This window comes from Lutra lutra, chromosome 2 (genome assembly GCF_902655055.1).
Source record: "Lutra lutra chromosome 2, mLutLut1.2, whole genome shotgun sequence".
Taxonomy (NCBI): Eukaryota; Metazoa; Chordata; class Mammalia; order Carnivora; family Mustelidae; genus Lutra; species Lutra lutra.
Window position 1 is genome coordinate 159,173,422 of NC_062279.1, and position 13,951 is coordinate 159,187,372.

At 40.8% G+C, this 13,951-nt stretch overlaps 1 protein-coding gene across 1 annotated transcript in view; it reads left to right on the forward strand.

The window, feature by feature from the left end:
• Window positions 1-317: 317 nt before the first annotated feature.
• Window positions 318-13,951, forward strand: part of LOC125093589 (cytosolic beta-glucosidase-like) — a 120,897-nt gene continuing 107,263 nt past the window's right edge. Inside the window, 1 exon segment of the mRNA XM_047719013.1 lies at window positions 318-485. Within this exon segment, the coding sequence (XP_047574969.1) occupies window positions 428-485 (58 nt within the window). The 5' untranslated portion in view covers window positions 318-427.

Consider the following 13,951-nt stretch of genomic DNA (forward strand, 5'->3'; position numbering starts at 1 on the left):
TGCAAATGGTTATCTCTAAGGAGTGGGGATTAAGAATTGGGAGGAATTGATTAAGGGAAAATTCTAGTAAGATTATGTGTCTTTTAAAAACAATGTCCACATATTTTATTAAAATGGATAAGATTAGATGAATGGGTGTCCTGTCAAAGCATCCAGGCTGGTCCAGCTCTGTTAAGAATCTGCAAATGCCCAGAGAAGAAAGCGGAAATGCTTGCCTTTACAAAGTGTCTTGGATTCATATCAAGGCCATGGCCAGTCAAGTGTGATCATTTAATCTGGCTCCCTTCTTGTTTGCATGCACATTTGTATTCCAGACTTTGGTCAGGGTGAGTCCACTGACTGTTTGCACAATTTCTTGGACTCCACTAACTAAAGGGCACACAGCTCCTGTTTGGCTGAATGGTCTAGCTGGCCATCTTCTGAAAGCATGGCTTTCCCAGAAGGATTTGGATGGGGGGCGTCCACTGCAGCTTATCAAGTGGAAGGTAGGAGAAGCTCCTTCACCTTTGCTAGGGCTGGGATTGAAATGACCTTTTTGGGTCCTCTGTGCCAAGAAAGAGGGTGAGGGTGAGGAAGCCAGAGGGAAAGAAGGAAAGGGATAAATGAGCCCATAACTGTATCAGTGAAACTGTCACTTTTCACACAGAAGCAGCTCACCTTCCTTTGTCCCTTTCCTTACGCAGGGGTGGTGGTAGTGAGGGGTGGACCACCAAGCTGCACCTATAATTTCAGTTTGTTCAAGTTCATCTGAGACATCAGTTTACATTGGACTAGCTGCCTTTGTTGTTGGTTTCTTTTTTTTTTTTTTTTTTGTTGTTGTTGTTGGTTTCTTGAACACATTCGTCCCAATTCCCCCAACAAAAAAGATAATTTCCCCTACTGGCTGGAAAAATATTGGGTAAATTTCTTCAAAGAATCCAGGAGACTTGACTGGAGGATGTTCCTCTCTCGGGCACAGTGTCCTGTTCTATTTCTGGTGGCCACAAAGCAGAGCCTAATCTCATGTGCTGCCCCATCTCCTGGGCAGCTGAGGAGTACAAGGAACAGCTGCAAGATGGGAGAGAATGGAGCTGGAGGGCTGAGTCTGGTCTCCATCCTACCACACACGAGCATGAGCATGTGAGTGCATCATCTTTCCCGAGTCTCAGCTTCCTCTTCTGCAAAATAGGAAGATTAGGCTAGTTTTCCCAAAACCTATGTATTTTCCACTTAAGGAATTAAGGGTTGTTCGTGCCTATCATGGGAACAATATGTATTTGGTCAAATACATGTGGGAAACCCTGGCTTAAACAAAGCTTAGAGGGTTTCTTGCGGTAGTTTCCTAGAGCAGCTGTGGCAAATCATCAAGAACTGAGAGGTTCCTTTCCTCACTCTTCTGGGGGCCAGAACAAGTCACTGGACTCCCTAGACTTGGGGTCCATCTAAACTCTTTACTAGTTCTGTGTGACTTTGAGCAAGTTATTCAACCTCTCTGTACTTCCTTATCTGCAAGATGGGGATAATTATGGTATTTATATTATAGTTGCCGTGAGGCTTAAATAAGATGATGTGTATCAAATGCTTGGTGCTTAGCAAGTGCTCAATGCATGGTCTTTATATAGGGATGGTCACAAAAGATTTCTGAGGATGACTCTGTAGGACTCAGCGGTTAACTTGGCATAAATCTGCAGTCAGTTATATAAGACAATATTGTGGATTTCAGATACCCGTTTCCAGGTCCTGTTCTCTCTGGACTTAGGAATGACCTCATTGGTCCATTCTGAGCTCCTGTCTTCATGGGGTCTCCAGATTGCCGTACTTCTTCTGTCAGTTTGTTTCATGCTTTTCTGCACCAGGCTTGCTGCAGCCTTATTTTAAGATTTTTATTTGCGGCCTCTAACCTGCTATTGTGCTGTTAACTCTATATCAGCAGCTTTGAAGTAGGGAGACTTGATCCAACACGACTTCTCTCTTTGTCAACTCAGAATTTTTTTATGTTTGCTGTTTTCCACCTAAGAGCCCTTACCTACCTTTTTGCTCTGGGTTTGAATCCTAGGTCACGCACTTACTGAGTGACCGCGGGCTAATAACTTAAGCCACAGTTCCCTTATTTCTAAAATTAGGAAAATGATGCTGCTCACTTTGTAGGTTTGTTCTGGGGATGACAGAAGTTAACATGTGTAACCAGAGTGGGTGAGTGCCTGACACAAAGTAACAGCAATGATAATACTATTATTGTTGTTCTTTCTCCTGGCTGTATTCTCTTCTACTGAGTGACATTGTCTGCAGCACATAGTGGGAATGGTCATTTCTTCTTTGTTCTGCATATTGGAATATATTCCCTCTTCACTCCTTCTGGACTGGTTCTACCAGCAGCTTCTGAGAGTTCCCATTTAGCTACCCCTCCACTGTTGTGGAGATCACATACGGGGGATGTCAATGGCTTTGTCCTATGGCTTTGTCAAGTCAGTGTGGACTGGGATTTAAAAGCTGAGGTTGCCCTGTCACTTTGTGATTTTGAGAATCTTTGAACTTTAAGTTTGCCCTGGTCCTGAAAGTCTACAGAACCACTGGAAATCACATACATTCAGAACTGAGGACTAAACATGAATTGTATTTGGAAAAAAAAAACATCTAACAGTTTGGTGATTTGTTATGAAGCATTACCATGTATATCTTTCCCCTGGTTTTCAAAGCACAGTTGTCTGTGTAGGTATCTTTGTTTTCACATATCCTGAGAATCCTGATAGATAACTAGCTCATCTCCCACCTCCCCACTGCCCTGCATACCTATGCCTCACCCCCCCCACCCACAGAAATGGAGATATTTTGGCTCTGTTACTTGGAATAGAAGGCTCCTTAGGGTCTCTGCAGGTGGGGCTGATGGAATGGGGCAGGGCAGGACTTTCTGATCACTGGGCTTGCTAATATATTGATTACTTGGTTGCCAGTTTCACCAGACCCCAAGGTTCGTTCTTCTTCCTGTCCTTGTTTATATCCCTTTTGCCTCCACTCCGGCTACTTCCCCGTTTATGGTTTTTAAGAAGAGTTTAATGAAATGTTTATTATATAAGAGTTGGCTGTGTGGTGCTTCGAGCCTTTTGGAGGAAAGCACAATATAAATCTAATAAATAAATAATAAACAAGTGATATAAGCAGGAGGAAAATTATGTGTTTTAGGTGAGTTGTAAAGAACGTTGTAAAAACTGTAAAATGTATTTGTTAGATGAAGAGGCAGGGAAAAAAATGCAGATAATCATCGCTTGTACAGGAGTGAGTCTTATACAATATTTTAAACTACAAAAACAATTCTCATGAGTTTTAACCCTTTGTGGAGCCACCTCTGCCTCTGTTTTCCGCTGGAGGGGATATGAAACAGAAAACAGCAGGTAGCTCAGTAGCATTTTGTTTATTTCCTCGGTCGGCCACGGAGGAGCTATGAAAATGACATTTAGGACCCAATTCTACAGCTCTTATGAGCTTATAACTCCCAGTGATTTCAGGGAAGGCTCTTAAGGGATGAACATGTTCTGCAAAATCCCACAAATCCTAAGCAAAGTCTAAACTACTCCATTAACACTTCCTGGTGGGATCTGAGTCTATGGTTCTTAGAGAAGCAAAGGCCTCAGTTTTATGAATGCCATTTTCAACCTTTGATGCTGCACTGGGTACCCATATAATATTTGGATTTTGATTTAACTTTGACTTTGGCTTTGTGTTGGGAGAAAGTAGGGCTGGGCTCAAACTTTGGCCTTCTGTTTCCCTTTGGATGTCAAAGATGGAATCCTATAGCTAAGAAATGTGGAGTTATTTTTGCATTTATTTTATTTTATTTTTTTAAAGATTTTATTTATTTATTTGACAGAGATCACAAGCAGGCAAAGAGGCAGGCGGAAAGAGAGGAAGGGAAGCAGGCTCCCTACTGAGCAGAGAGCCCGATGCGGGGCTCAATCCCAAGACCTTGGGATCATGACCTGAGGTGAAGGCAGAGGCTTCAACCCACTGAGCCACCCAGCCGCCCCTTATTTTTGCATTTAAAAAGTAGGAGAGTAAACAGCGTAGTTGCATTAGTTGGTTTTAGATCCCATTTCTGGTGATTTCTTTTCAGGCTTAATCTTCTCTAGTCCCTTTTAAAAACTCATCTAATATACACACCTGAGCTAGAGGCGCATTTCATCTACCTGCTTTAGATGTCAGCACAGGCCCTATATTTCATTAGCTCACTTCCTCCCATCCCAGTACTAACCAGGCCCGGCCCTGCCTAACTTCCAAGATCAGACAGGCTGGGGTGCCTTCAGGGTGGTGTGCCTGTAGACTCATTAGGTCACTTCCTGTTTGCTTTCTCCACTCAACAAATATGGCCTGTTTATCTTGTTTCTGCTTTCTGCTAAACCCCGTCCATTAAACATCCAAGTTTGGGATGACTGCCTGTAGAAATTTTCTAGAAAACGGCTCACCACGGATATCTATGCTTTGTCTGGAACACCTAGAAAAGAAGGAGAGAAAATAGACATTGAAGCATGGTTATTAATTTCTTGATACGTAAGGAGAAAGGAAAAACAGAGGGAATCATGTATTCATGAAATTTTTCATAGCTTAAAGGTTGATATGACAGAAACTACCTTTCTTTCCTCCAGGTTCAAATTTGTTGTCTACAATAGTCTTAATTATTGCCCCCGCCTTTAACTTTTATTTAAATTCCAACTAGCTAACATACAGTGTAATACTAGTTTCAGGTGTACAATATAGTGATTAAACACTTCAATACTGTATCTAGTGCTCATCACAAGCAAGCACACTCCTTAATCTTCATCCCTAATTTAATCTATCCCCCTTTTTTGATTGCACCATGAAATTTTGTAGGCATCATGGAAAGAGTATGGGCTTAGGAAGGAATGATATTCAAATATTCATCAACTCATTCAACACCCAAGGAGATACCAACTGTAAACAACGGGTATAGGCTAGACTGGCACTTGCGTTGACTAGTGAGAGTGGATACCAGCCATAAACAACCAGTATGGGACCGTTGAGACCATGAAGAATAGAGCTGTAGAAAACTGATATTGACTAGGATGGCATCCACATGAACCAATCAGAATGGATACCAGCTATAAACAAGCATGGGGACCACACTGACATGTACGGATTGAATTTCAGGCTTATGAGTGGGACACATCTGGAGTATATCGAGACTCTATTTGTGAACTACTGAAGAATTACATCAGTTAATGTCTCTAAGCCTTAGACTTCTCACCTAAAGAATTTCTTTTTTTTTTTTTTAAGATTTATTTATTTACTTGAGAGAGCGAGCGAGCACATGTGTGTGTGCATACACACAAGTTGGGGAAGGGGTAGACGGAAAGAATCTTCAAGCAGACTCCCCTGTGAGCTCTGAGCTTAATGCAGGGCTGGAGCTCATGACACATGAGAATGACGAAGTGGAACAAAACCAGGATTTGGTCACTTAACTGACTGAGCCACTCAGGCACACTTCACCTGTAGAATTTCTAATGCTTATCTCTTTTTTTGAACGTTCACTGGATGAATATGGGAGGAATTTTTCTAACTTTTATGCTTCTTTGGATCTGGGATGATTTCTCAACTTTTTCTTCCAGATTACTAATTTAGACTTTAGCTTCTTTCATTCTATTTTTCAACTCCAATGTTGGATATTTAATTGCGGCAATTACATTTTTAGGTTTTCAAATTATTCTTTGTTTCACTTTTAGGAAGCTGTGTTTTGTTTTTGTTTTCAAATGTTTTTAAGAATGCTAGTTTAAAAAAGGGAGTTCTCTTTCTTGCTTTCTGTCTCTCTCTCTCTCTCTTGCTTTCTATACCACTTTGAGATTTAGGGGTTATTTGCTTATTTGGGATTTTATCTTTCATGCTATTTGTTTTTGCCCAAAGTCTGGTGACCCTTGAGAGTCTGTTCATGTTTATGAATGAAAGAGTAGGTTGACAATTTTCATACGGTTTCACTCATATCTGGAATATAAGAAACAGTGCAGAGGCTCATCAGGGAAGGGCAGGAAAACTGAATGGGAAGTCATCAGAGAGGGAGACAAACCGTGAAAAACTCTTAACTATAGGAAACAAACTGAGGGCTGCTGGAGGGGAAATGGGTGAGGGGATAGAATACCTTGGTGGGGAGCATTAAGGAGGGCACATAATGTGATGGGCCACTGGGTCTTATGTAAGACTGATGAATTATTGAACTCTGTATCGGAAATTAATGATGTGCTATATGTTGGCTAATTGCATTTAAATAAAATATACAAACAAAAATTCAGCATCTGAGTTAGGTTGTTTTTTTAAAGTTAAATAGTTCTATTTAACTGAAACAGGGCTGACTTTGTAAGAAGCAGTGTTCTGTATAAGTGAATGGGACCTATATTGACAGTCAATCTTTTCATAAAAGACTATATATGAGGGGAAAGAGCCAAGATTTAGAGCTCAATAACTGCCAGATTTCAAGGATTTTAAGGAAGAATATTTTTGTTTGCTTTTTTTTTTAGGATTTTACATTTTTATTAGGTCAATTTTTTTCAATTTTATTGAAATGTCGTTGACATACAGTATAAATTCAAGGTGTGTAGCATAATGATTTGACTTACACATATTGGGAAATGATCACTACAGCAAGGCCAGTTAGCATCATCTCGTATAGGTATCCACCATCCCCTAAAAAAAAGGTCTTTTCCTTACGATGAGAAATTTTAGGATCTCCTTCCTTAGCAACTTGCCAGTGCACCATACAGCAGAGTTAGCTATAGTCATCATGTCGCCCATTGTGTTCCCAGTACTTACTTATCTCATAACTGGAAGTTTGTGCCTAGTGAGCTCCTTCCTCCAACCCCTCCCCACCTCCTGCCTCTGGTAACCACAAATCTGGTCTCTTTTTCTATGAGCTTTGTTTGTTTTAAGATTCCACGTGAGTTCATACAGTGTTTGTCTTTCCCTGCCTAACTGCTTGTTACTTTTAGGTCTCTTGTCCCTACTCCTTTTCGAGTTCTTATTTGGCTTGAGTTTGTTCAACTTCTCTTGACCATTTCAGTACTGTTGATAAGGATCCTTCCTAGCACATCTCTCACTTTCATTAAGCATTTCTTAGGATTTCAACATAGGCGAAGGGAGTACCAACTGCTCTGTTTATGCGGGAGAAGAACCAACCAAGCCAGCAGTATGATAGATAACTCTTTAATTAATTATCTTCATGATCTCTCTGAGACCTGCTCTGCTCTCCGCTTGGTTAAAATGGAGATTCCCCAGAGGATCTCCTCTTAATCTTTACCACCAGTCTTCAGTGTAAGTTTGTGTTTTAATGTTTGCTTTAGTTTCTCAGACCATTTAGACAATTCTGTTTTCTTTCTATTACCTGGAAATACTTTTTATATGTGGTATTCTATTGGGACAGGTTTTTTTTTTTTCTTTTGTTTTCAGCTCAGTTGTGAATTTTCTTATTTACTATCATTTCAGTGAGGTTGTAAGGGAGAGAAATTAAATATGTATACTCCATCCCCACCCGGAAGTTGAAGTCTGTTAATATGAGTTAATATATGGAAGTGCCTCGTAAACTATGAAGCACTGTTCCAAGTTAGCAAGTGAATTTCTCTCTTCTTCTTCTTATCATTATCATTTTCCTCCTCATCACTAACACTTCCAACCTCCAGACGTTGTCTAGTCTTACGCTTTTTAGAAAGAAGATGAGATAACATAGAATTGGTAGAATTTCAGACAATGTAATGGGAGAAAGTGAAATATTCAGACAATGTGAAAAAGGCACGGTGGATGAGGAATACTATGACCTACATGGGCCCCATGTCCAGGCATCTGCTTCTGAGGTCAGCTGCTCTAAGCCATTTGCACTTTTCATCATTTCTTACCTCCTTTTTTTTTTTTTTTAAAGATTTTATTTATTTATTTGACAGAGATCACAAGTAGGCAGAGAGGCAGGCAGAGAGAGAGAGAGAGAGAGGAGGAAGCCAGCTCCCCGCTGAGCAGAGAGCCCAATGTGGGGCTCGATCCCAGGACCCTAGGATCATGACCTGAGCGGAAGGCAGATGCTTTAACCCACTGAGCTACCCAGGCGCCCCCTCTTACCTCCTTTTATTCTCAACACACAGACACTCCACGTACAAAATTTTCCACTACCTCCATTGGCTTCATGGACAGTGTTGAAAGGTACCCACTGGCATCACTATTGACATATGTAGGTTATGTATGGGTAAGTACCTGCTTACCTGTGTATTCTTTTGTATCAGCATTGTTCTAAATAGAGATGCCTATCACATATGCTTAGAAAAATTTTTTGTGTGTTATGAAAGTAATACAAGATAATTGCAGAACACTTAAAAAAACGTGCAAATAAGCAAGAAATAAAAGAGTCATTCAGAGAACTATTTTCAATTTTGAGTATATGCTTCTAGTCTTTTTTATATATCCACAGATTTTCATGCACACATACCCTTTTATATTTTTCATCCTAATAGGAATGTTCTATAAATGGTTTTGGCTTTCTTAATGACACCTACAACTATCTTGATAAACTATAACATGTCTGCTCCTTTCCTCCTCATCCTGAGCTTTTTCTCTCTTTCTTTCTGTCTTTCTTTTTTTTTTAAGATTTTATTTATTTATTTGACAGACAGAGATCACAAGTAGGCAGAGAGGCAGGCAGAGAGGGATGGGGGGTGGGGAAGCAGGCTCCCTGCTGGGCAGAGAGCCTAATGCGGGGCTCGACCCCAGGACCCTGGGATCATGACCTGAGCCGAAGGCAGAGGCTTTAACCCACTAAGTCACCCAGGCACCCTCTTATCTGTCTTTCTATAGTTGCTTATGGATGTTACATGAAAAGTGAGATGTGAGTTAATATATTTAACCTGGAAAAACAAGAAAAAAATCTGCTGTACCTCAATCACCCCATTTGTTTGGAATATGGGTTCCATATATTAGCCTAAATATTTATACATAAGTTCTTTTGTTTTTGTTAATTCATCAATTAATTCATTAATTAAGATGGGACATTTGTTTATTTGGATGAGTATGTGCCAGCATTGCACTGGGAAACAAAAAGCATTACTTGTGCCATTCCTTCTTGGGCCTGCCCATCTGGTAAGGATTGCTTTCCAGTGCGCAAAGTCTTGAAAAATTATTAGGCCATTACACAGTGCCCAGGTCAGCACTCTGGAACTCATGCTAGACTCTCCTCTTTCCTTTATTTAACCAATTATTATTATTACTTTTAATCCCAGCCCCTCTCAACCTCTTGGTTACCCCCTCTTCTCCATTACTATTACCTTTCCGTTAGCTCTGGGACTTACTGGCTCTTGTCTTCTTGAAATACCTTACCCTCCTCTCTACTCCTCCAGTCCCGCCAGCACATTGTTTACAGTGTGGTCTGTTAAAATTCTGATGACGTCCTTCCATTTCTTGAGAGACGGCAAGAGCTCTGAAAGCAAAAGGGCCAGGTTGGAATCCTGACTCCAGCAATTATCAGCTCTGCGATCTTCGGAGACTCCTGAGCTTTGCCATCTATGGTTTCCTCATCTGTAAAATGGGAACAACAATAATAGTTGTTGCAAACATTTACTGTGTTTATTAACATCAAATGCTTACAGCAGTCCTGGGCAAACTGTGTTCAGTAAGTTTTAACAATGATTAAAAACACTTTTATTGTCCTCCTACCTTCCACGAAGTAATTTCTGAACTTCTGGCATGGCACAAAAAAACTCTTTGTACTTTCACCTCTGACTACATTCCCAGCTTCACCTCTTGTTCCTTTCTTCATTTGTATCTTCTTCTTGGGCCAAGATAAAGCACATGCCATTCTTTAAATGTGCCATGACCTTCATGTCCTGCCGAATGCTGTGTTCCCTCTGCTTGGGTGCACACCTGACGGCTGGCATGAGCAGAAACCAACAGGGGACAAAGATCCAGGCCTCTTACCTTCCAAGCTGGAGTATTTCCTACTCCCACACACTGTTTCCTTCATCTCTAGCCTTTATACCCCTCTTCTGAGTATGTCACCCATGAACTTGGTAGAGTAAGAGGCGAGGGAGTGGCATGGGGCAAAGGGAACACCTAAAAGAGGTTTTAGTACACGTGAAAAGTGCATTCTTACATTAACTGTTTGAAGCAGCATGCCTTTTTACCTAGGGGCATTTGGACATAACTCCATGATTCTTCTTCATCTTCTTTTTTTAAAGATTTTACTTATTTATTTGAGAAAGCAAACAGGAGCGGGGGGTGGGGAGGGAACATAGGCAGAGGGAGAAGCAGACTTGGCATTGAGCAGGGAGGCTGATGTGGGGAGCTCAATCCCAGGACCTCGGGAACGTGACCTGAGCTGAAGGCAGTTGCTTATCCGACTGAGCAACCCAGGGGTCCCATAACTCCATGCTTCTAAAGATGACTTCTCTCATGAGAGAGGTTGATATAGACACTGTAGCTGTGTGTTGGTATTTTGGATGGTGTGGGTGGTCATCGTAGGTAGTAGCTGGGGCTCTGTTTTCCTTCTGCTATGCTCCATGGGCCTCTGCCTTGAGATGCCCTGAACTGGCTAAGCACATCTATATTGGCTTTGGATCTTTCTCAAGGTGCCTGTTCTTCCTTTCATTAGTGTGGATAATCAGAGTTTGATTGTAAAGTATGTCCAGGCCAAATACAAGGGCTTTTAAAATTGTCTGCTGTTTTAGATTATCCAGGCCACTGATCCCCCTTCCTTAGCATGGATAATTGAGAGTGGACTGGGCTGAAGAATGTTAATCAGAACCAATTGACAAAATAAATGAGATTTTAAAAATCCTTTACATTTTAATAATAAAAAAAAAACAAGCTAGGTTTTCTTTTCTTTTTTAATCTAAAAGGGCCTATTTTATATTTTGAAACTGTAAATTTCTTTGCTTTTATGTTGACACAAAATAAGAAAATACTTTCTATGGTGTACCCATTTAAAACCCATTTCAAACGTATGCTAATTATAAGAGGCTCTTAATGGATTTAGGGGAAGATTGAAAATATTGAGAAGAGGTTGGACAGTTCCAGAGTCAATGTCAAATCTTTTTATAACTATGTTTATGTTTCAACCAGGTAGCTAGGAGAGGGTAGTAGTCACTTCAAATTCTGAAAATCTCTCTCTTGATAATGGAGGCTATAATTCTTTGCCCCTAATGAGCAATAATCATGTAGAGAAGGGCATTTTTTGAATGTATATATAAGATTAACAGGGTTTTGATCCCTGTCTGAATGTCTGTGTTCATTCACTTCTCATTTTCATCCTCTTGTCTTTCCCCATGTGCCTCTGAATGCAGGCAGAAATGTATTTACATGTCACTTGACTGGGAATTTAGAGGACATTTTCTCAAAGGAACAATGTTGTAAATAGGGGTAGGTGTCACTGAATACCCTTCAGGTGTATAATGAGATAAATAGATTTTGGGGGTTGGCCTGGGAATTTGGGACATAATGTAAGAGGCAATAGTGAGTTTCTGGGCAGGTGACTCATAAACAAGGTTTTTGAAACATTACCCATTTTTATGTTGGGAATTGCCAAGCTAAGGCTTAAAGTCTCCCACAACACCCATGAATAATCATTTAAATACAGGCTTTGAGACTTGGGGGGAAAAGAGCCTTATTTACTCTAAAGACAATAATCTTCCTTTGGAGTCATTGTAGTCTATCATACAGATGCATACTTGGGAATCTTTGAAAGAGCAACATTTTCTCTTGATGGTCCATTACTTCATATGTTTTATAAATTACTATCCAGGTCTAGACTGCAGGCACAGGTTAGAGATGCACATCAACCACTCTGTAACAGAGTGTGGGAGATGAAGGCTCTTTCACAGGGTGAAATATTGCAAGGGACTTTGGTCATTGCCTAATTTCTTTTTTAGTGTGAAGAACAGGGTATGGGGGTGGAGGTGATGGAGACCCTAATGTGTCTTTTGGTTCCCTGCAATGCTGAGAACTTGGCAAATATTGGTACACAACAAATTCTTGTTGTTCAACTGACTTGCTGAAGGAAGAGCTGAAGGCTTCTCAGCATAGATATTGTACAGCTGAGGCCAGACATCTGCCAGGGTGACCCCAGTACACTCTCTGTGGTTCAAATAAAGATAAGGTACAGCCATTCTGAAACTGTGATGTAGTTGGCTTGATGTTGGATGATGACTTGAGAGAGAAAATGTGCCAGAAGAGTCAGAAAAGATCTGTTTCCATGAGGTATTGGAGGACCCAGGTGCCTCACGTGAGTTAATAATTAAATTAAATTTAATGAACATTTATTTGAATCCCTGCTACGTAGTTCCTCCCAGTTAGACATTGACTCACTGTATTAGAGCTTCCACTGTAAAAGTACTGTAAAAAGTAAATAAAATCATTCGAATCCTACATTTTAGTGAGGGAGAGAAGCATATGCAGAACCGTGATGTGATGTGATGATCCTAGTGGCAGAACAAACCAGATGCTAGTGGAGCATCGGTGGGAGGGGTGGGGATACAAGAGTAAAATGGGAAGCACTTTATGGGCATTTACATTGGGCTTTTAATAAGAAGCTTGTTTTATTCTGTTTTGTTTTGCTTTGTTTTGTTTTCAGGATGGGCATATCAGCAGAGGAAACATTTTGAGCAAAGGCATGAAATTATGAATATGTAGTTTTTGAGGAATAGTATAGTCACATCTGATAAAGTAGGTAAGTGGTTTAGGATTCTAACATTTTGGAATGTATTAGAATCACCGAGAGTTCTTGTTAAAATGTAGATTTGGGGGGCCTATACAACACCACTATTTATAAATAGGGCCCAGGAATTTACATTTTTTTTTATAAGTGTTCCATATGATGGCTCATGTTTTGAGAAAACCTGCAACAGTCTGTTTTCTGATGATAGGTAAATGGCAGGACCTGAAGCTAGAAAGGTAGGATAGGTCCATGTTGTGATGTATATAAGGTACCAGGCTAAGACGTTAGTGTTAGGATCATGGACAATAGGTTCTTGGTAGCCATAAAGTATTCTTAAGCAACAGGAAAAATGTGATTAAGTCTGTATGTTAGAAGGAGTTTTGACTGTCGTGTGGAGGCTGAACTGGAGGAAGGAGACATGGGTGCTAGGGAGCAGCCATTAGGCTCTGGCAGTAGATGAGGCAGGGGATAATGAAGGCCTGAATTTGGGTGGAGGGAGCCGAATGGAGGAGAAAGCATAAAGAGACAACAATGAGGGAGAACTGGAAGGATATGTTCATGAATATAATGCAGGGCAGGAAAGATGTAGGAGAACAACTAAGGTGATCCTTGTCATTGTACTTTAGGTGACCAGTTGCCTCGTGGCACTATGAATAGAAACACAGTACAGTGGAGGAAGGGCAGGTTTGGACTTGGTGTGGTAGCGGTCAGATGGGTTCAATGTGGGCTTGAGATTCCCTTAGGTTATTTATTTATTAATTAAATATTTTATTTATTTCAGAGAGAGAGAGAGAGAACAAGCACACACAGTGATAGAGGGGGGAGGGGCAAACGGAGAGGGAGGAACAGATTCCCCCCTAAGCAGGGAGCCCGTGCTGGGGCTTGATCCCAGGACCTTGGGATCACAACCTGAGCCAAAGGCAGATGCTTAACGGACTGAGCCACCCAGGTGATCCCCTCCTTCCCAGAGTATTTAAATGGAAATCCTGGAAGGTGACTGGAAATTCATATCTCCTTTTCAGTTAGATTTGCTGGTAATCACTGGCATCTAGCTGATGGTTGAAGTCATAATGGATGAGAGTACTTGAAATAGAGTTAGAGAGGGACGTGCAAAGAGGAGCAAAGTTTGCAATGTCTGGATCAAGTGCTATAGAGAAACTCATAAGCTCAGAAGGAGCCCACATGGAACTGACATTCTTTAAGGAAGTCAGACTGACTAGAAAGAATTCTAGAAACCTTCTAATCCAGTGGTTTTAAAACATATTTTCATGCAGCAAAACTAGGAAAACC